The 22877-nt window shown below is 46.6% G+C and overlaps 2 protein-coding genes across 2 annotated transcripts; both read right to left on the bottom strand.

The window, feature by feature from the left end:
• Positions 1-15860: 15860 nt before the first annotated feature.
• On the bottom strand, positions 15861-16411 carry LOC117559492 (lactose-binding lectin l-2-like). The gene has a single exon (XM_034236284.1). The coding sequence runs from the start codon at positions 16370-16372 to the stop codon at positions 15896-15898; it is 477 nt and encodes a 158-aa protein (XP_034092175.1). The 5' UTR covers positions 16373-16411; the 3' UTR covers positions 15861-15895.
• Positions 16412-20207: 3796 nt separating this feature from the next.
• Positions 20208-20816, bottom strand: LOC117559491 (C-type lectin lectoxin-Enh6-like). The gene has a single exon (XM_034236283.1). It carries the CDS (start codon positions 20741-20743, stop codon positions 20276-20278), a length of 468 nt encoding a protein of 155 aa, XP_034092174.1. The 5' UTR covers positions 20744-20816; the 3' UTR covers positions 20208-20275.
• Positions 20817-22877: the final 2061 nt, after the last annotated feature.

The following is a 22877-nucleotide window of genomic DNA, read 5'->3' as shown; positions in this document are numbered from 1 at the left end:
ACCGCCTGCCACAGCGTTCCAGAGCTCGGACGTGAACTGAGAGCCCCTGTCTGAGGAAATGTCTGACGGGGTGCCAAAACGACACACCCACGTTGCAATGAAGGCCCGGGCAACGTCTGCGGCTGATGTCGAAACGAGCGGAACCGCCTCCGGCCAACGGGTCGTTCTGTCCACCATGGTGAGGAGGTAGGAAAACCCCTGAGAGGAAGGCAACGGACCAACCAGGTCAATGTTGACGTGATCAAACCTCCTCTCAGGCACCAGGAAACGCTCCAACGGGGCCTTCGTGTGGCGGTGCACCTTAGCGCGTTGACAAACCACGCACTCCCTGGCCCAAGTCCTCACGTCCCTTTTCAGTCCTTGCCAAACGAACTTCGCCGCTACCAAACGCACCGAAGGTTTAACGCCGGGGTGTGACAGGCCGTGCACAGCCTCGAACACAGGACGCCTCCAGCTGGCAGGGACGACAGGCCACGCCAGGCCCGTAGAGACGTCACACAGGAGAGTAATGCCCGCGTCGCCGAACACCACGTCCTCCAAGCGCAGCCCCGCGCTCTCCACCTTCAGGGCCTGGACGCGGGATCTGTGACCTGGTCTGCCGCCATGTGAGTATAGTCCAGGCCCAACTGGACGGCACCGATGACGACCCTGGAGAGGCAATCAGCAACCAGGTTCGACTTACCAGCCACGTGCTTAATGTCCGTAGTGAACTCCGATATGTAGGACAGCTGCCGCTGCTGACGTGCCGACCAAGGCTCCGCCACTTTTGACATGGCGAAGGTGAGCGGCTTGTGGTCGACAAACGCCGTAAATTCACGGCCTTCCAGCATGAAACGGAAGTGCCGCACGGCCAAATAAAGTCCGAGGAGCTCCCGGTCAAAGGCGCTGTATTTGCGTTCTCTAGGCGTCAGCTGGCGGCTGAAAAAGGCGAGCGGCTGCCAAGCGCCCTCCACCCACTGCTCGTGCACTGCGCCGACCGCGTAGTCCGACGCGTCCGTGGGGATGGAGATGGGAGCCGTAGATGATGGGTGTGCCAGCAAAGCCGCCTGAGCCAACGCGGTCTTGACCTCAGCAAAAGCGCCGTCCGCCTCTGCTGTCCAGTCGATCTCCTGGACGGGGGTCTTGCCTTTCAACGCTTCATACAGCGGCCGCATGATGTGTGCGGCCCGGGCGATGAAACGGTGGAAGTAAGTCACCATCCCCAGAAACTCACGGAGCGACCGGGCTGTGAGCGGGCGAGGAAACGCCGCAACAGCCTCCACCTTCGCTGGCAGAGGTGTCGCACCGCCCTTGGTGACGCGGTGCTCCAGGAAATCAATGTCCGACACCCCGAACTGGCTCTTTGCAGGATTGATGATTAATCCGTGTTCGTTGAGCCGTGTGAAAAGGGCTCGGAGGTGGGACAGGTGCTCCTGCACTGAAGCGCTGGCGACGAGTATGTCGTCGAGGTAAACAAACACAAACGGCAGGTCCCGCAGCACTGAATCCATCAGGCGCTGGAACGTCTGAGCGGCATTCTTGAGTCCAAAAGGCATCCGCAGGAACTCAAAAAGTCCAAAAGGCGTTATCACTGCTGTCTTGGGAATGTCCAGGGGGTGCATGGGCACCTGGTGTTATCCACGCACCAGGTCCACCTTGGAAAACACCCCCGTACCGGCCAGATGCGCCGAAAAGTCCTGAATGTGCGGCACCGGATAGCGGTCAGGCGTAGTGGCGTCGTTGAGTTGGCGGTAATCCCCGCACGGGGGGAAGCCCAAGGACTGTCGGAGCGGCGGACAATGCCCAGGCGCTCCATGGTTGCGAACTCCGCCCTCGCTACAGCCAGCTTAGAAGGGTTCAACCGCCGGGCCCTGGCGTAGACAGGAGGCCCCCCGGTAGTGACGTGGTGTTCCACGCCATGCTTAGTGGTAAGCGCAGAGAAGGTGGGTAGCGACAGGTCTGGAAACTCGGCCAACAGTCTGAGAAACGTGTCTGCACCTGACAGCGAGCCTGACAGCTGGTCGTACGCTGCGCTGCCAAGTGTGCACACGAGGGAAGAAAACGTTAAGGCCTCAACCAAACGCCTATTCTTAACGTCCACTAAGAGTCCATGAGCACACAAAAAATCCGCTCCGAGGAGGGGAAAAGAAATGTCCGCTGTCACAAAATCCCAGCTGAAACGCTGTCCTCCGATGCACAAACACATAGGCCTCACGCCGTACGTGCGAATGGGACTGCCGTTAGCCGTCGTCAATCGCGGTCCGTGCCCCCCACGGGCGACGTCTTCACTCGACGCTGGAACTACGCTCCGTTGAGCGCCCGTGTCACACAGAAACAAGCTCCCCGAAACGCTGTCGCTGACGAAGAGGAGCCTGCACGTGCCGCCGACGCTCAGAGCCACTACTGAGCGCCGGCCCCTCCGTTTCCCGGGGTTTGTAGCTGCACGGAGCGATGCATCTCTTCGCCCTTGTCCCGAAACGTGCGTGGTAAACGCACTCTCCGGCGTCTCCACGCCACAGCCATGTCTGGCCTCCGCCACGCTTTCTTGACTGCCGGTGGGTCGCTGAGCGTCGCGGCTAACGTCTCTGCCCCGGGCTGTTGCGTAGCCAGGAAAAAACGATCCGCTTCCTCAGCCAAAGCACGGGGCTCCGTGACAGGCGTGTTGGCCAGCGCCGTCTGTACCCAGGGAGGCAAGTGACGCAGGAAAATCTCCGTGAATAAAATCCGGGGATCTCCCCCCCCTAGCAGATTTAGCATTTTCTCCATTAGCTGGGATGGCTTGCTGTCTCCTAGGCCTTGAATGTCAAGTATCTGGCGGGCCCTCTCCTTAGCAGATAAGCTAAATGTCTTAAGGAGAAGGGCCTTAATCGCCTCATATTTGCCATGATGTGGGGGGGCTGCGATGAATCCCACCAACCTGGACGACGTGGAGCTCCCCAGCACTGCTACCACATGGTAGTATTTTAGGTCCCCGTCACGGACCTGTCGGCAGGCGAAATGTGCCTCCACGTGTGCGAACCATACCTCCGCGGCGTGCTCCCAGAATTCCGGCAGCTTTATGAAAACATCGCGCTCAGCCATGTTCGTTAATTTTCCGGAAACTTTCTCGGAAAAGTCAGGGTCACCAGTGTAGTGCCGTGAAAAGAGAGTCGGAGGCGGTGTATTAAGAATGGAGTTCCAATCTTTATTATCCATTACTTTCAGAGAGGTTAACACATGCACTGCTCTGCCTGATGAGCTAGCAGGAATGGCAGCTAAAGCTACAGGTGTTCCCCACTAAAGGGTCCGTGTGGCAACACAATAAGCAAGGTGAATTATGTCCAATAACGTGTCACCACAATATATTATTTATTTATTTTTTATTATATTTTATATATAATTTCTTTTTATTTAATTTAATTTCTATTATATTTTTATTTTATACCTAATTTGTTTTTATTTATTTATTTTAAATTTAATTTAATATTATTTATTTGCATTTCTTTATTTTTAATATTTTTATTTATTATCACCCTTTTTTTCACGTCCCTCGGAGGTGGGGAGGGGCATACACATAAGGATGGCCAGCCTGGCAGCTATACGCCTCATGTAAAACAAAAAGGTACTCGATACTCTGTACCTGCATGTAGACCACGCTTGACCTCCCAACCCACGCGATCAATCAATCAATGTTTATCTATAGCCCAATATCACAAATGTTACATTTGTCTCAGTGGACTTCACAGTTTGCACAGAATATCAGTATGACAATACGACACCCTCTCAGTGGCGAACCGTCAGGGCCTTCAAGGTATTCAGAGAATACCCTGGCTAATAATAGGCTATATATAAATAAAATGTAATAAAATGAATAAATGAGAATCGTATCTGTGTTGTTGATCTGTAATATCACAGTGTTACGTTGATTTGTTTGTCCTTCTCGGACCATGCACTACGCATTTCAGTGGTTTTGTGTTAGAAAAGAAAGCAACCAATCAGATCTTGTTCTGTGTCTCTGGGTAGAATATCCTTCAACCAAGGTATTCTACATCCTTGATCGAATGCCCTGCTGGCCGTTAGAGCGTAGGTTTGGACTGACAGTTTGATCAACCAATCATAGCCAGGCTATATTGATTTGTAGCCAATGGGCGTATTCTTTCAGAGTTTCCCTCGGTTCCAAGGTACTCTAGAACAGGGGTTCCCAACCTGCCAAGGACCGGCACACATCATTTAATGAATTTTAACTGAACAATAACTGAATTCGTTTGTTTCAATCTTAGACCAGCAGGGGAACCAAATCAATGAAGACTGCTGCAATAAGTACATTAATAAACTGTCTCATCGATGTTTGTCTGAATGAATATGATAATATTAACAATCATATTATTCCTATCAGCTGTCAATCACTGTTAAGATTCACATATTCATTTATTATTGAATAAACTATATTTTTTTGGAGGAGTTAATGATGAATGTTCCTCAAGATGCTTGCTCACCCCATTTGAAAGACAAGTAATTATATCAAAATTCAAAATATTCAAAGGAACAGTTCAGCGCCCCACGACTTCATTGCAAACAGTTACAACCTTGACTTTACATCAGAAAGAACAAACATTAAAGAAGTGACTAACTGCATCAGTTAGGGTTAAAAAACGTGTATTCAGCTAAAACATATACATCGCTGCAGTTATTATCCAGTGGAAAGCCCTTACTGGCCTAGTTAAATCAAAGTGTGTTAGCAGATTTAGACTTATACCTTTTGTCTCTCTGCAGCAGAAAGGTGAATATTCTCAGCAGTTCAAGTTTAGCCATTCATCACGGCGTTATTTATTAGATGCACACAGGTCAAGAGACTTAAGGACAGAGAGAGAAGGGGCGTAACTCCAACGGTCTTATACCCCAGGTAGTGACATCACAATCATGTGCTACAGCGCTATCCAATGAACACAGTAGTAGTCGCAGCTGCTTACATAAAGCAATATGGTACACATGGAGTCATACAATATACATGTCTCTGTATGTTATACCGTTATACCTCAACAAAGTGGTTACTTTTTTTGGCTCAGCCTCAGGATACTGAAATCTGTATTTTTTTGTAATCTTTTTTTCCTTCTAATTTGTTATTCTTCTCTAATTAACACACAATTATCCTTGTTTTTATTTATTTGTTTAATTCCATAATCTCTGGCTTTTTTGGCGTCCATCAGGAACTGAATTTCAAAATAAAATAACCGGAAACAGATACACAGCCTCTGAACTGATTACCCAAGATCCTCAGCTATGGCTTAAGCTCGGTGATTGGATTGTTTAGCCGCAATGCACGTTGGGATATGATGTTTATGCAATATGAAATCCGAAAAACATTTTAAAAAAAGAAAATAATACTTTAATACTTTCTTTGAAAGTCATCACATAACGGCAGTTCGGCTGCATTACATATTACACATCTGCTGTAGTTCTTTATTTATAGAGCTCTGATGAGAAGACCATTGGAAAAACTGGAAGAACTGCCACGGAAACTGAATATGTGACGTGGATCATAAATATATCAGCAATTAAACAACATCTTCAATTTCTCTTCACACAACACGTCTCCTTGCAGTATCAACACTAATTCGGCTGACTTTTATATTTGATCCAATTGGTAGATAGGTTATATTTACACCATAACGGTGCACAGCTGATAGAAAGGTACTTGTAGTTTTTTAAGATATTACTGATTTTCTTTGAATTGAAGAATGTAAATACTGAGTTGAGAGAATAGTCAGGGGATTTGGGTGACGGGAGACACATCTATGGAATCACAATTTCAATAGCTTACCATTAAATGACGGATATGCCTTTCTATCTGTGATGTTTTACAAATCAGATATTAATGTGTAGAAGTAAAACATGTGAAATAATATATAGCAATATCCTGTAAAATTATGTAAAAACATGAATAAAACTACACATATTCAGATGTTATACATACATAAGTGTCCTACACTAATAATACAAAGTTATTATGGCTGTGTGTACCTTGGTAACGGGCTTTAACCACACCCCGTGGTTAAAGCACGTTATTGAATTATTGTTTTAATGTGTTATATTTGATGAAAACAATATCAAGAGTACATACTTTCATAGGGGAAAGTAGAAGCTCAATGATAGAAATATAGAATATCAAAAATCAAGAACATACTGTAAGTGATCTCTACAATAACACAGTTTAGTGCAGGATGTAGAAAGATATTAATAGAGAGGCGAAGTCCCTCCCTTTCCGGGGGAACTCCATGGGACCTTATTTCAGAAAAAGTATAGCCTAACCCATGGGTCGGAAGTAGATGGGCGGGACTTCACCTCTCTATAGGAGGATGTGCAAAACAGAAAAACGAATTAACCTTTATTTAAACATTAAGTAATACTTTAGATTAAGGTCTTCTTTTAAATAAGAAAAAAGCTTTGGGGGTATCTACAGATAAATATTAAGCCTGACAAAGTACTTAACGTCTAATATATTGCTTTCCTGCAATGTATACTATGTTGAAGCACTTATTTTAACTGATATTATACATTACATTGACATTACATTGCATTTAGCTGACGCTTTTATCCAAAGCGACTTACAATAAGTGCGTTCGACCAACAAGATACAAACTTGAAGAAAACAGAATCATAAAGTACATCAGGTTTCATAGAGCCAAACATTTCAAGTGCTACTCAACTGGCTTTAGATAAGCCAGCCCTTTGTTAGTATATAAGTTCTTTGTTAGTAATTCTATCGCTCGAAGTGGAGTCGAAAGAGATGAGTTTTCTGTCTGGAAGGTGTGTAAGCTTTCTGCTGTCCTGATGTCAATGGGGAGCTCATTCCACCATCTTGGAGCCAGGATAGCAAACCCACGTGTTTTTGCTGATGGGAACTTGGGTCCCCCTCGCAGTGCGGGTGCAGCGAGCTGTTTGGTTGATGCAGAGCGGAGTGAACGTGCTGGGATGTACAGTTTAACCATGTCCTGGATGTAGGAAGGGCCAGATCCATTCACAGCATGGTTCACAGGTACCAGTGTCTTGAAGTGGATTCTAGCAGTTACTGGAAGCCAGTGAAGGGAGCGGAGGAGCGGAGTGGTGTGGGAACATTTAGGAAGGTTGAAGACCAGACGAGCTGCTGCATTCTGGATGAGCTGCAGAGGTCGGATGGCACATGCAGGTAGACCGGCCAGGAGGGAGTTGCAGTAGTCTAGGCGTGAGATGACAAGAGTCTGGACCAGAACCTGCGTCGCTTTCTGGGTCAGCTGGGGTCGTATCCTCCTGATGTTGTAAAGCGTGTATCTGCAGCAGCGGGTTGTAGCAGCGATGTTTGCAGTGAAGGACAGGTTGTTATCTAGGGTCACACCCAGATTCCTTGCAGTCTGAGTCGGGGAAACAATAGAGGTGCCGATGTTGATTGTTAGGTCAAGAGTGGGACAATCTTTTCCCGGAAGGAAAAGCAGTTCAGTCTTGTCAAGGTTGAGCTTGAGGTGATGAGCAGACATCCACTGAGAGATGTCAGCTAGGCAAGAAGAGATGCGTGCGACGACCTGGGTCTCTGAGCGGGGAAAGGACAGAATTAATTGGGTGTCGTCAGCGTAGCAGTGGTATGAAAAACCATGCGGGCTAATGACTGATCCGAGCGAGTTTGTGTACAAGGAGAAGAGGAGGGGACCAAGAACAGAGCCCTGAGGGACCCCTGTAGTTAATTGACAAGGGTCGGACTCCGACCCTCTCCAAGTAACCCTGTAGGTACGGTCTTTGAGGTATGAGGTGAGGAGGGAAAGTGCAGAGCCTGAAACTCCAAGTTCTGGGAGAGTGCGAAGGAGGATCTGATGATTCACCGTGTCGAATGCAGCAGACAGGTCCAAAAGGATGATGATAGAGGAGAGGGAGGCTGCTTTAGCCGTGTGCAGTTCCTCAGAGACAGCAAGGAGGGCAGTTATACATATGAATTATACTCTTATAAGATGTATGTAGATAGTATAAGAAATGTGCCGAATATGACAGTTTAATGGTGGATGTACACACATATTGATAGATGTCTTGTAATGCACTGTTGAGGAACCTGCGACGCAAGTTTTTCATTAATTGCATAACTTCAACGTAGTTGTGTATATGATATGTCAATAACCCTTAGGCTGGTCCCGTTCAAATCCAGTTTTGGATAGTCTGCCGTGGTTTCGTTCCATTTCAAACAGCTGTTTGATGCTCGGCGTAACCTTGGCGCACTGCCACTCCAACATCCAATCCCAGAGCTTGAAGATTAATCACAGGGACTGTAGTCCCAAACGATAGCTGGGGATTATGGGTAGTGTAGTGTCTTCGGCTATTCTAAACTCAGAAATGTTTTTTGGATTTCATATCACATTAACACCATATCCCAACGTGCATTGCGGCTAAAACATCCAATCATCGAAGCTCGAAATGTCCCTTATAAGCCTACGTCTGTTTCCGGTTATTTTTATTTTGAAATTCAGTTCCTGACCGACCCCAGAAAAGCCCAAGCTTATGGAATTAAACAAATAAATAAAAACATGGATAATTGTGTGTTATTGTTGAGTAAATAACAGTGTGTTATTTAGGAAGAATAACAAATTAGAAGGAATAAAAGATTTCAAAAATACAGATTTCAGTATTCTGAGGCTCTGAGCCCCATTTCTTTTCCTCACAGACGGCAAAAAAAGTCCGACATTATACGATTTAAAATAAAAACAATAATCGTGGCTTGATTTTGAGTAAGAACATGTTTTTATGAACCCCACAACTTCCAGTCTTCCAAGACCCGACCGGACAAAAAGACGTGTTGCAGGCATGAAACATACAAACTAGGGCTGTCAGTCGATTAAAATAGTTAATCGCGATTAATCGCAAATTAATCGCACATTTTTGATCTGTTCTAAATGTACCTTAGGAATATTTTTCAAGTTTTTAATACTGTTATCAACATATGAGTAGGCAAATATGCTTTATGCTAATGTTTATTATCATTTGAACAATGACAAATATTCTCATGAATATTAAACACAACAACCTGTGTGTGTGTGTGTGTGTGTGTGTGTGTGTGTGTGTGTGTGTGTGTGTGTGTGTGTGTGTGTGTGTGTGTGTGTGTGTGTGTGTGTGTGTGTGTGTGTGTGATGGATCGTTGGAGCTATGTGCAACTCAAGGCATATGCTCGAACCGGAGCTGCCTGGATGCTGCAATCATGTTGCGCACTATCCGTGCTGAGTGTGCTGACTTCTCGTACAATGTCCCACTGTCTGGCTTCCTGCATAAAGTCAAGTGCTCGGCGCAGTTGTGGCGAAATGTCGCTCCTCTGTTTTCATTTAAACAGCTCCATATCCGTTAGTGCAGCTAGCTAGCACCAGATGCTAACAACAACAATGCACGTAAGGTCTCTCTCTCGCTCGCTCGGGCCACACATACACACACCCTCCCGGTCCTCCCGATGGCCAGTCGGTGCCTGCCGGTGAGCGTGGAAGTGTGGTCTGCTGCAAGCGGGCAGCAGGAGCGGGGCTGTCAGCATCAGCTTGTAGATGGTATTTTAAACTCGATGCGCTCTGAAACTACGGGGCGGCCGAGGACAAAAAATACACATGCGTTAATCGCGTTAAAATAATTAGTGGCGTTGATTTTTTTTTGCGTTAACGCGTTATTAACGCGTTAACTTGACAGCCCTAATACAAACATACATTGCTTTTAAAATCGCTCTGTGTGACATGAAAAAAAGGGGAAAATCGTGTTGGTGAACACGAATCAATAGATTAAATGTCGTGACTATAACACGAAATGCTGTGAGACTGGGTTGAATGATCACACAGTTGTGACCGTACGCCTACTCCTTTTTGGTAGGAGATGCACTTGACTTTTCAGACACTGATCAGGAATCATCCAATGAAAATGAGACCGTAGTTAAAGAGGTGGAGCAGCATGTACCAGGCCAAGACCCTGTATCAGATGGAGCAGACAATAACTTAAACACTTACATTGAACAAGAGAGTGTTGCTGAAGATGCCAAGCAGACCCGTCCACACCATGAAGAAGACACAGATGATGATGATGATGATGATGATGATGTTATCATAGACCCAAACTACAATCCATCCTCTGATGAGTCCTCTGTCCCTGAAAATGAAGACAGTCTGGCAGCAACTTCAGAACATTATGGTCCTCATCCAGAGGATGTGTATGAAAACAATACGGTCAAAAGGAAACTACATAAATACCTCAGAAACATGGAAGAAAAATGAATTCAAGAAGAAACGTCTCAAAGGAATGGCATCCAAGGCCAAAGGTGGCAAAGAAATAGCTGCAAAGGCTATGGGCCTTCCCTACAATTCGAAGTTTTGTCAGCGAGTCACGACTCAAGACTGTCAATACATTACAGAAGAGCAGAGGCAGTGGATATTTCAGAAAGTTTGGTCAATGGACAACTGGGAAGAACATCGGTTATACGTCACCACTTTGGTCACAAAGGTTGCCATGAAGCAAAAGAAAGTTGGTGAGGGATCCAGGCGCAGTTCATCATTTTCCTACCAACTGAAACTTCAGGATGGAACAAATCTTAAAGTGTGCAAAGCTTTTTTTCTTCTACACTTGGTATCCCTGAAAGAACCATTACACACTGGCTGAACAAAGACACCATCGACCATGACGAACAAGTGGCAACTACATCTCCACCTAAGAGTGGCAAAAATGCAAAGCTGGAAACTGCTGTCACAGAGTTCCTTAAGGACTGGTTGAAGGATCTGCCCACTGTTGATTCACACTACTGCAAAAGCACAGCGACCTACAAAGACAAGAAGTTCCTTCACCCAGGCACAACCATCCCCCAACTACATCGGGAATATCAACAGGTAGCTGCAACTGCTGAAGTTGATGCTCTGCCAATCAAGGAGAGGAAGTTTCAGGACCCTCAGTCCATGAAACATGGCATGCCCGTCGAGTGGCATCAGTTGTATTTCGTCCCTACTGACCGCCAGAGGCTGTGCTTTAGCACTGGATATGTCCATCGCACGCATGCGCAGTTCGAGTACCTATTAACAACAAAGTCACCTGTGAGCCACGTGACGACAGCTACATAGGCCGGCGTCATTAGCGGATCGGCTCCTTTTCATCTTCTCGCTTTGCGTGGTTGCATTTTTGTAACCTACAAGCGTTCGTTGGTCTAGATCTAAGGATTTCCCCGCTTACAGCCGGCTGAGTGCAGTTTTGCGACTATTCCAGCCGGGGCTACAGGCTATCCGTCCCCCAGGAGCTCTGGCCGGCTACGCGGAAAACTTCGACGGACAGGTTGGTGTCGGCTTGGTCGGTGATGGCAGTGTTTCCGCTGCCTCTCCCAGCTAAGCTGTCCTGATTTCTTGCTATCTTGTTTGCTATTTCGCTTAAACTTTTTTCGTGGTGAAGGCAGCGTTTCCGCTCCCTATCCCAGGAGTTGCCTTTGCTGTGCTATTTTGTACTTCTGCTGACCGTGGCGTTGTGCCAAGCTATCATTAGCATTTTGAGTTTCCAGCTTTAGCTGTGTAACTAGTTAGTGTGGGAGAAACTTCTGTCTAGCAATGCAGGGGAGTCACCGACTCAGGAAGGAGACACAGGAAGAGCAGGAGCTTTGATGTCAAACACTGATGGTTTATTTAGGAGCTTCGGCCGGAGAATTCACATCACAAGTCACACAGTCAGAGTGTCTGACTTCACGGGAGAGTTGCCACGTCAATTCTGAAGAACTCTACCCCAGACCCATGTGTTTAGCTAGTTCAGAGAGAATAATCAACATTGTGCATAACAAGATAGAATCATAACACCTCTATCAGCTGACGCCAACAGGCAGGAGCAGGGAGACAGAACCCTGAGAGCACAGCAGCCAAGGTTACAGGTGCCTGTGCTCAGTCAGGACAGCATGAACTGATAAACTGGGTCAAAGTTATGGACCTTGGAAAATATTTCCCCAACAGTTAGCAGAAGCGTGGCTCAGCCTAACTGTGTCCTGTCGCGCTGACGCTGGATTAAGCCGGGATTATCCGTGCTGTTTTTTCTTTAGAGGCCAGTTTCTGGTTTTAGCCTGTGTTGACGTTTATCTTCGTTATTATCCCAACCAGTGAAGGCAGTGTTTTCACCCCCGTTCCTGGTGAGCGTGTTGCCTGATTGTTAGCAGCAACCGCCCGGCTAAGCTGTCCTGTTGAGCTTCTTTATTTTATTTTTATTTCAGCTTGGTGAAGGCAGTGCTCTCGCTCCCTCTCCCTTTGCTGGTAATGTGGGTCTAGGACATTTACATCCCTCTTTGTGTTCGGCGAGTAGGAGCATTGCTCTACTCTCCCGTTCAGCAGGTAGCTGGTGAAGGCTGTGTCCTCGCACCCGCTCCCGGTTGTCCTGCATCTGGCCACCTACATAATGGCTCATTCATGTAGCGCCTGTATAGCTCCTCTTGAGCCCGGCCATGACCGCTGCCCCTCTTGCCTTGGTCTCGAGCATTTGAGGGAGGGTCTCACGCAGAACGCCTGCATGAACTGTAGCTGTATGCCTCAGGCTCTCAGAATATCTAGAGTTGCAGAGGTGGAGCGTTTGGCAGCAGCCAACGGACATCACTCCTCGTCACATCTTCCTCCAGAGTAGTTTAGCCGTTCCCGGCGACGCAAGGGAACGATGGCTATGGGGTCACCCACCAATAGGAGGTCTAGAAACAGGCTGTCCTCTAAGGTGGATTAGTTAGCTGCCAACATGAGCATGATGAAGACGCTCCTCTTGTACTTTCAGCCAGGGAACGGTATAGGGGCTACTAGCTTGCCGCCCGCCCCTCCTTCGGTTGCCGCACATCCACATGACGATGTCATGTCACTAGCGGCTTCGGCTAACCTCTTCAGCGAAGAGGTGGAGGACGAGGCCCCGCTCACTCCAGAGGAGGCTTCCCACTCCTCGGCTCAGGGTTCTCTGCAGGGCGTGGAGGACACCTCCATGGCAGCCATTATTCGTGCGGTCCTGGCACACTTGCAGCTTCCGGTTCCGCAGGCCGACCCAGCTCAGGCTAGCGCCTTCTTCAGGCGTAGCCCTGTCACTGTCCCCCTCACTGTTCCTCCTTCAGAGGAGTACCTGAGGGAGCTCCATGCATGCTCACCAGGGCCCTCTCCCACTCTGGCTTTGATGCCCGGACCTTGGCTGCCATGCAAGATCCGGCGAGGGTGGGGCTGGGTCGCATGCCACCCATTGAGTCCACCATCGCCTCCCTGATTCTGGCTCCTGATGAGGCTCTAAGGCCTGATGCCAGGTGCCCTCGGCCTCAGTGCAGGGTCACAGACGAACTGCTCTGTAAGGCCTACGACGCAGCGGCACGCATGGGTCGTATCATATCGGGAACTCCCTCTCCCATTTAATGCTGGCAGTCTCCACCTCTCTGCGGCAGGCTCCGGCTGAGACTCCTTTGCTGGGCCTCAGTGATGCATCACTGCAGGCCTTTGCTTTAATGAGTAGGGAACTGGGGCGAGTTATGTCCTTACTGGTGCAGACTCGCCGCCAGGTTTGGCTGGTGTGGTCTCCTCTAACGGAGACATGTAGGAGAGTCCTCCGTAGCGTGCCAGTCGAGCCAGGGGAGCTGTTTGGGTCAGCTGCCCTGGAGGCACTGGAGCGTGCTGCCCAAGCTAGGCAGACCAGGCACAGCTCTCGGGTCTTCATAGGCCTGTGCCCACTCCCAGCAGGCCCAGGGGCCCCTCTAGCAGACGCACTCATCCACCAGCGTACAGCGGCCCACTCAACCGCCTCCCAGTGAGTTTCGGGCCTCCGATCGCCGGCCTTCTAGGCAGCCTCATACCTCAGCGCCTTACCGGCACCCCCCAAGGGGCTCCAGAGGCCGGGGGCGAGGCCCTGAAGCCCCGGGGCCGGTCGTCGGCTGCTTTTCCCAGCAGCAGCTCAGCTACTGGGCTGCCTGTACTTCCGACTCCTGGGTAGTTTCCACCCTAACCCGGGGATACGAATTGCAGTTCCGGCGCCGTTCTTGTGACCAAGAAAGTCGGCGGATTCCGTCCAGTTCTGGACCTCAGAGGACTCAACAGATTCCTGAAGGTGCTGCCCTTTCATATTCTAACCACAACAGACACCCTATATCCTATATCTGCCCGGTGGGGCGCCACAGGTTGTTGTCCCTCTTCCTGAGAGGGACTTTACGGCAGCGTCCCCCTAGCACCCCGAGGGCTCCGGCTTGGGACCTGCCCCTAGTGCTGGATGCCCTGTCATCTCCTCCCTTCGAGCCCCTGGCCCAGGTAGGGCTTAAGTGGCTGTCCTTGAAGGCAGCATTTCTGCTTGCCATAACCTCAGGGAAACGAGTTAGAGAGCTACATGCCCTCTCCGTGAGCGATACATGTCTGAGGTGGAACTCCGATGGCTCGGGTGTTGCCCTCTGGCCGAACGTGGCGTTCCTGCCCAAGGTGCTTCCACTAGCCCACTCCAATCGGCCTATCCAGCTGGCGCGCTTTAACATCCCACAGGAGAACGGCACGCCTGAGTTGCTGTGCCCTGTGCATGCCTAAGAGACGTATATTGGTGCTACGGCCCGTAAACGACAGTCAGAGCAGCTCTTCATTTGCCATGGCGGCACGAGAAAGGGTTGTGCTCTCACTCCCCATCCTTTGGGCGTGGTCCTGTTGCCGAGCTCCGCTGCTTTCAGTTAGGTAAGCAAGTGTTCGGATTCTTTATGACATGGTTGGTATAAGACATCCAGTGCTAAAGCACCGCCTCTGGCGTTCAGTAGGGACGAAATAGAACGATAGTTACGGCTGTAACTACGGTTCTATGAGTCCCGGATGACCGCCAGAGTTTCCTGTCACTTTCCTGTCACTGCCAGTTTCCGTCGTTTCCTGAATTATTGTGTGCTCGCGAGAAGATTCTGGGAACAGATCCGCTAATGACACCGGCATATGTAGCCGTCGTCACGTGGGTCACAGGTGACTTTGTTGTTATTAGGTACTCGAACTGCGCATGCGTGCGATGGGCATATCCAGTGCGAAAGCACAGCCTCTGGCGATCATCCGGGACTCATAGAACTGTAGTTACAGCCGTACCTATCGTTTTTTGGCAATTTGCCACATTAGACAGACACACACACACACACGGGTGTGTGTGTGACACAAACCCCCCCCCAACACACCCCAATATGACTGAGAAAGATTCAGGGGAGAAACTGATTTAAATGGAAAAGGGGTAGCTACAATTAAAAACACAGCAAAGAAGAGCTGGAGGGAGTAGTGAGGAGAGGCACGTGCCTCCTCAGCGTTTGATTTACTTGCCTTTTGTTTTATTTAGCTTAGAGTGATTTAAGTTGTACCTTTTGAGTTTTCTATATTGAATTAAAGGGCCAACCACGGCCAAACTGCCCTCTGTTTCCTGAGTCTGTGTGCTCCTCTAGCATTTTAAACTGTTAGTGGCTGATCCAGCCCCATGGTCTGTCACAGTAGTGCGGGAAAGAGAAGTGCACTGTTTTGCCTAAGTCACTTACTCCACAAGTAATAAGGCCTAAGTCAGGTTTCAAATTGCCTAAGTTACAACATGTTCAAGTAATCTAATACTCTTATTTTACACGGTAGTGTTATTTGTACGTCAATTCATTTTTTGAAAAACTTTCAAAAAATGACTTAGGCCATTAGTTTAAGAAGGTGACGATTTACAACCGTGTGTGGTTAAAACAAATAAGTATAAAACCAGGAATAATAAGAAACCGCTAAAATCTGTGGATCAAAATGCAATATTACTTACTAAATGTATTAATATTTTTTAAAAAGTGTAGAAATAATTCCTCTGATTAACCCCTGGAGCGACCAGTGTGGATATGTAACATTCATGAAAATAAAGGTTAGACAAAAGGACTTCTGTTCACACACATATACAAGTTTACATCTGTGTCTTTATTGTTATCATGTTAACAACACAGGTGAACACGTAACATCTCAGTTTAAGGACAAGTTATGCGAGATGCACAAATTGAGGGAAAAGCTTTTGAACAAGGCGCATCATTCCACTTCCCCCACCAGTTGTTGAGTACACAGTCTTCACCTCGTCTGTTGTTTGGTTGTCCTCTATACCAAAAGAAATACTTGGTTGCACACCCATCAGACCACATCCATGTTTTTTCTTTGGCGATGTCATTGAGTCCGATCCATGTTGCTCCCCCAGCAGGGTCAGAGGTTTTGATCAGGAATTTGACATATTCCTCTTCCTCTCTGCTGTGGATAGACACCAGGTTGCCTCCCTGGGACACACAGTAGAACTCTGCTTCAGCCCAGGTGCTCTCTGTGTTGAAGTACTTGTAGCAGCGGCCGTTGAAGGAGAACCAGAAGGAGGGACAGGTGTCTTGCTGTAGCTCCATTTGAGGGGCATCTGAAGACACAGCACCCAGAGCCAGGCCCAACAGGAAGAGGAAAGCCAGCATGATGATGTCACCGTCTCTGTCTGTTAAAGTTGCACTGAACCGTTGGAGAGGATGGATATTGTGAAGCTTCAAGTGACAGGCTGCTTCTTATATATGTGTGGGAATGTGACGTCATTGTCACGTGACGTGATCACATGACCGGTGCCCGGTAAAATGTAAGTTATAAAAGTTTTTCCGGCAGTTTCAGAAAACCTCTCTTGGCTGCACGGCACGCGCACCGTTATCTCCCTCAAGGTAGGACTCGCGGGTTTAAGGTGGTGTTTTGGTCTTTTCAATGAACCTATGGAAGGGTCTCAGGTCAGTTTGGATTTCATTAGGGCGAGGGCAAGATACGTTTTCCCATCATGGAGGGAAACTCTTCAGACATTCAAAGCAGAGACCTGGTCTGTTACAAGCTATGTGTTTTTAAAATGGTGTTTTACTCCAAGTTGTAATAGTTTTGAAGCAACTTGTACGTGTTGTGCAGAGTGTAGAAGTGCTCATAACCAGCCGAGCAACCCGGGGAGCTGGCTATGGACGTTTGCTCACTTTCTTCTAGCTCTTATTGTTCTTTATAACATCTGTTTTTGTGTTTAATCCATAGAGCTGAGTATGGGCGTCCCCCCCCCTCCTGGATGGAACCAGGAGGATCTATTACTCTGTCAAAGTAAGCCTGGTTTTTAACTTTCTTTAATGCTGTATTGAATTGGTGTTTGAGCTACTATTATGTTGCGTTTGTTTTTTAAAGTCTACTGTCCTCTAGTGCTTTTTTATTTTTATTTTCTGTCAATAGTTTTCTTGTGTGCAGATTGTGGGCAATATAACTGACTAAGCGTTTGTGTTCCAGGCTCCTCTCCCTCTGGGGAACCTCGTCTGCTTCCAGTGTAGGGACTGCACCATGTGACACTTTGAAAGGGTGAGGAAACTAACTCTCACTGTGATCATGTTGTAGAAGTTGTGCTTTGAGTAGTTCTCTTTGTGTCCCTCACAGTTAGCAGGCATTGAGACCTAGTGGACCAGAGCTGCCCATCTGAGGAGGGGAAACCCACCATGTCATAGTGTAAAGTATGTTCACCCTGTTACCCGCTGACAGCTGCTGAGCATTGACATGTTAACATGTATATCTGTGAAATAAAGCTGCTTTCTATTGGCTCATGAATGCCTCTGTTATCGTCCTCGTGAAGGGAAGCCCCAACATCTGCAAAACAACTTTGGATTCAGATTGAGGGTCCACAGGTTCCTCCATCCCCTCAGCAGGAGTTGGTGTTGTCAGCTCTTTAAAGGGGACCCCAGCCACAGTTACCACATATGCATCAGAGAGGGTGTTTTCACTGTTGACCTAATATATGATTGGTCAACTGAACTTGGCAACACTAAACACAACCACACCTTAACATGAGCACAGACTGCCTGCTCACCTCACATTAAACTTTAAATTGTTTACGAGAGTAGCCTATATGAAGATATGCAATCAAATGTTGGCAGTGCTAAACATTGCCAGACCAAAACAAATGTTCTTTACAATCTCCAGAAGATGTTAGTCGGGAGGGATGATGGTCTGTTTTTAAAACTCTTTCTAGCACGTGAAGACCAAGCTGCCCATCACACTAAAGCTTTGTAAACATTTCATTGAGACACCACACCACAAATAATTCCCAGCTTGTGCAAAATGAAGATTAACATTAGGCAAAACAGACCATAAGCTTGTGTGGATATATCGTATCAAACATCATGTATTCATTTCAGGGAGACTTATTGCTTTGTGTTTCTTTTCATTCACAACTCATCGTCGCTCTGACTTGCTCCTCTGCTGCCCTCCAGTGGCCACAAGGCACAACAGGTACTTTGACATTACAACATGTAGCTCCAAAGCACACAAGTATTTCATTCTGAAAACGCACTTGCACTTTACTAAAGCTCTAAACATGGCACAGGAACACAAATATAAACTATATACAATACAATCAGGAAGATGGTACAATACGAATGCTCTAATAACAGTGAGCAGAGATGTGTTTTGATGTGTGGGCATAATGTACAGGGTAATAGTCAAACGACTGCCACAAGGCCTTTCTATGGCCCTGAATAGGAACAGACCACAGCTCTGATTTAGGAGATCTTGCTGAGCAACAATTGCTGAATAGGTTTAACAGAAAGCATCTTTCAAATGAGACTCTCAGAATAAAGAGAAATTATGCCTCATGTTCAAACATTCTGCACTCCAGACTGACTCTTTTGACTTTCTTAATGTCGCTCCAGCAGAGCCTTGCACCCTGATGCTAAATGGCTACTAAGCTACATTTGAAACTTTCAGCACTTTTCTCTAACTTAGAGGCTGCACTGTCTGCTGCTCAGCAACAGTTCAGGAGACTGGCTTCAAAGGGGAGATGTGCTGTCAAAGTGTCTGAAGAATGCATTGTTTCCTTGTTAACAAAGGGAACCATTATGCTGCATATATCACAAACAGGACTTTCATACACAGTGAGTGTCCATCTGTGTCTTGTGGCCAAAGGCACGTTAACAGTAACAGGTGAGCAGTGATCTGGTTCAATAAGATGTCACATCTCCGTTGCTAAACACAAGCCAAGCCAGATGCACGAACTGAGTGATAAGAATAATAATGGAAATCATTCCATGTGTGATCCAAACCGTAGTTGGTGTGGACGTCTTCATTTCCATCATTGTTGGGCTCTCCTGAACTCCAAGAGACGAAGAGAATGAACCCTAACTTGCTCCTGATTGCATGGCGGTCAGTGTGAGTGTGAACCTTGTTCTCCCTTAGCATGTGCATGCACCATATGAACGTGTGTATCCTGCTGTTCAGCTGGACTTATGTCAGAGTCATTTGAGGGCTCACGAGAGTGGAACAGTGCTATATAAATGCTGCCAATTCACCATATACACTAGTTCTGTCTCCTTCCCTCCTTCCTTTCCATGACCTTTGAACTGAAGCTGATATTCTAGTTTTGGGTTATTTGGGGAGTTTAAACTGTAACACTGTCGTCCAGGGTGTGGTCCGTTTGCATTAGTCAACAATACACCGAAGGATTGTGGGCACTTTGGTTTCACCCGGTTATTTTCCAGTACCTCTACAATCAAATAACACACAAAGGAAAAACCCAAGAAGTTTGACTTTTTAAAAAAAAAGAAGATCAATCAACCAAAGGTTTGTTTGAATAATTTAGATTATTATATATATCTATATATTATACTCTGTAATCTTAACTATATCTGATAGCTCAAGCCCTCCTTTCGTTAGTCTTCCTTTAAAACAAGAGGATGAATGTCTTTTCAGAAAATAGTGCTGTTGAGTACATTTTAGGTTTCTCCGTTTACGTCCATGTGAAAGAGAAACATGATAGTAGTGTCCCTCCTTTAAACACCTGTTGTTCCCATAACCAGAAAAAGAGTGAGGGTACTTTTCCCAATAAATCATGTCGCTAAGACTAGGCTCTTCACTGTGAAGCATTCCTAAATCAAATCTGTGACAAAGTTCAAGTTTATTGAACAAAATAACACAAACAATAACCAAAGCCGGACTATAGGGTCAGCAGGTTCAGCCCGTTGGTCATCCACACACCAGGTGCCGTAAATACCACATCATGTGATCATTGAATGATATACAACTGTGTGTGGTTCAAACAAATAAGTAGAACACCAGGAATAATAAGTAACGGCTCAAATCTGTGGATCAAAATGTAATAATAATGCATCATCAATATTATTTACTAAACGTATTGATATTTAAAAAATGTGTAGAAATAATTCCTCGGATTAACCCCTGGAGCGACCAGTGTGAATATGTAACATTCATGAGAATAAAGGTTAGACAAAAGGACTTCTGTTCACACACATATACAAGTTTACATCTGTGTCTTTATTGTTATCATGTTAACAGAACAGGTGAACACGTAACATCTCAGTTTAAGGACAAGTTATGCGAGATGCACAAACTGAGGGAAAAGCTTTTGAACAAGGCGCATCATTCCACTTCCCCCACCAGTTGTTGAGTACACAGTCTTCACCTCGTCTGTTGTTTGGTTGTCCTCTATACCAAAAGAAATACTTGGTTGCACACCCATCAGACCACATCCATGTTTTTTCTTTGGCGATGTCATTGAGTCCGATCCATGTTGCTCCCCCAGCAGGGTTAGAGGTTTTGATCAGGAATTTGACATATTGCTCTTCCTCTCTGCTGTGGATAGACACCAGGTTGCCTCCCTGGGACACACAGTAGAACTCTGCTTCAGCCCAGGTCCTCTCTGTGTTGAAGTACTTGTAGCAGCGGCCGTTGAAGGAGATCCAGAAGGAGGGACAGGGGTCATCCTGTTGCTCCATTTGAGGGGCAACAGCACCCAGAGCCAGGCCCAACAGGAAGAGGAAAGCCAGCATGATGATGTCACCGTCTCTGTCTGTTAAAGTTGCACTGAACCGTTGGAGAGATGGAGATTGTGAAGCTTCAAGTGACAGGCTGCTTCTTATATATGTGTGGGAATGTGACGTCATTGTCACGTGACGTGATCACATGACCGGTCAAATGTGGCACTGCACTTGTATGTACCAGTTGAGCTGGTTCTTCCACCAGTTCAACTCCCTCATCATGAACGCAGGAGGCTGGCTGTATATCGGAACTCGCGCCCTCATCATCCTCTTCATCATCATCTTGCACTTGTTCTAAGCTGCTGATGATAGTGCTTGGAGCGGCGCTGCTGCCAAAAAGGTCTGTCGAATTGCGACATTTATATGCTCCACCTGCGAGTGACTTCACCTTTTTCATTTGATTTGTATCCATGTTTTTTCATTCTCCCTGTCTGCCGCGGCGTCTACCCTGCTGAAAAAACCAGCTCAGACCAACTTAGCTGGTCAGGCTGGTTGTTGACCAGCCAGGCTGGTTTAGAGGGGTTTTGGACCCTTTAGCTGCCAGGATGGCTGGTTTAGCTGGTTTAGCTGGTTTAGCTGGTTTAGCTGGTTTAGCTGGTTTAGCTGGTGCACCAGCTCAACCAGCTCAACCAGCCATCCTGGCAGCTAAAAAAAAATAGTATACTGGGCTGGTCACCAGCATCCATCTATCAACAGTTTATGCTTAATAATAGTATTAAATATACCCTGCTGGGAGCTTATCAGGATTCCAGGTGACCAGCATACATTAAATACTGGTATGATTATTTAAACTAGAGAACATAAATATATTACAAAGATTCATCGTGTCATGTATTCTGGTATCGACCAAAATAAAGACATTGTATCGTGTTCATAACGGTATTTAAATTTAATAAATAGCTAGTTAATATAATAAAATACACGGTAACAATACAAATAACAACCAACCTGCAAATCAACCTACACATCAAAATAAATATATTATCTACAACCGGTGCATTTGATTTAAAATAAAAGTGATAAATAGAATTCAATATTTAAATGGTAACAAAAACAGTAACACTATGTATGATAAGAAAAAGGCAACAAAGAATATGATATACCATAGCTTCTCATTTCAGCTAGGTGCCTTCTCCTCTGCTAAAGCCCCTCTTACCTGTGGGGTTCCACAAGGCTCTATCCTGGGCCCCATCCTCTTTTTACTGTACATACTGCCCCTAGGTTTAATTCTCACAAAAGACAACATCCCCTTCCACTGTTACGCCGACAATGTACAGATCTATCTGCCTCTCAAAGCACATGTCAAACACTCACTACAGCAGTTGATGGACTGCTTGATAGAGATAAAATCCTGGCTGAGCAAAAACTTCCTCAACGAGAGCAAGACTGAGGTCATCTTTTTTGGACCCCAACCTCCAGCCTCTCCGGTTGATATTCTGGGCTCTCTCAATGAAAACATCCTCCCCTCTGTCATCAACCTTGGAGTGACCTACACTAGCACTTTTAAATTCGACAAGCAGGTCAGCACCGTAGTCAAAGACTATTGGCCAAGACCAAGTCGTTTTTATCTTTTAAAGACCTAGAAAGGGTTATTAATGCCTTTGTTTCAAGACTGGATTACTGCTCTGTGGGTATGGACCAGGCGTCAATTAGACGCCTGCTGCAGCTAGTCCAAAACGCAGCTGCACGTCTTCTGACTGGCCACAAAAAGTGTGACCACATCACCCCAATTCTGGCCTCACTACACTGGCTTCCAATTCAGTTCCGAATTGATTTTAAACTTCTTTTATTTGTTTTCAAAGCCCTAAATGGGCTGGCTCCTGCCTATATAGCCGAACTCCTCCATCGCTTCACCCCAGCCAGAGCCTTAAGGTCTGCTGACCAGCTGTTGCTGATAGTTCCCAAGACCAGGCTCAAAACCCGCGGGCACCGAGCCTTCGCAGCAGCTGGCCCTAGGCTCTGGAACACTCTGCCCCTCCATGTGAGGTCAGCCGAGACACTAGGGTTCTTTAAATCCTCACTAAAGACTCACTTCTTCTCCCTGGCCTTCTAGTCAGAGCGGAGCACGACACCTGACTTTTCCCTGTGTTTTTGTTTTTTATATTTCTGTTGTAAATTATTGTCTTTTATTGTGATTGTAGTAAAG

Source organism: Gymnodraco acuticeps, unplaced genomic scaffold (assembly GCF_902827175.1).
Source record: "Gymnodraco acuticeps unplaced genomic scaffold, fGymAcu1.1, whole genome shotgun sequence".
NCBI lineage: Eukaryota > Metazoa > Chordata > Actinopteri > Perciformes > Bathydraconidae > Gymnodraco > Gymnodraco acuticeps.
Note: the sequence above shows the minus strand (reverse complement) of the source record. Positions and strands in the feature narration are given on the sequence as shown.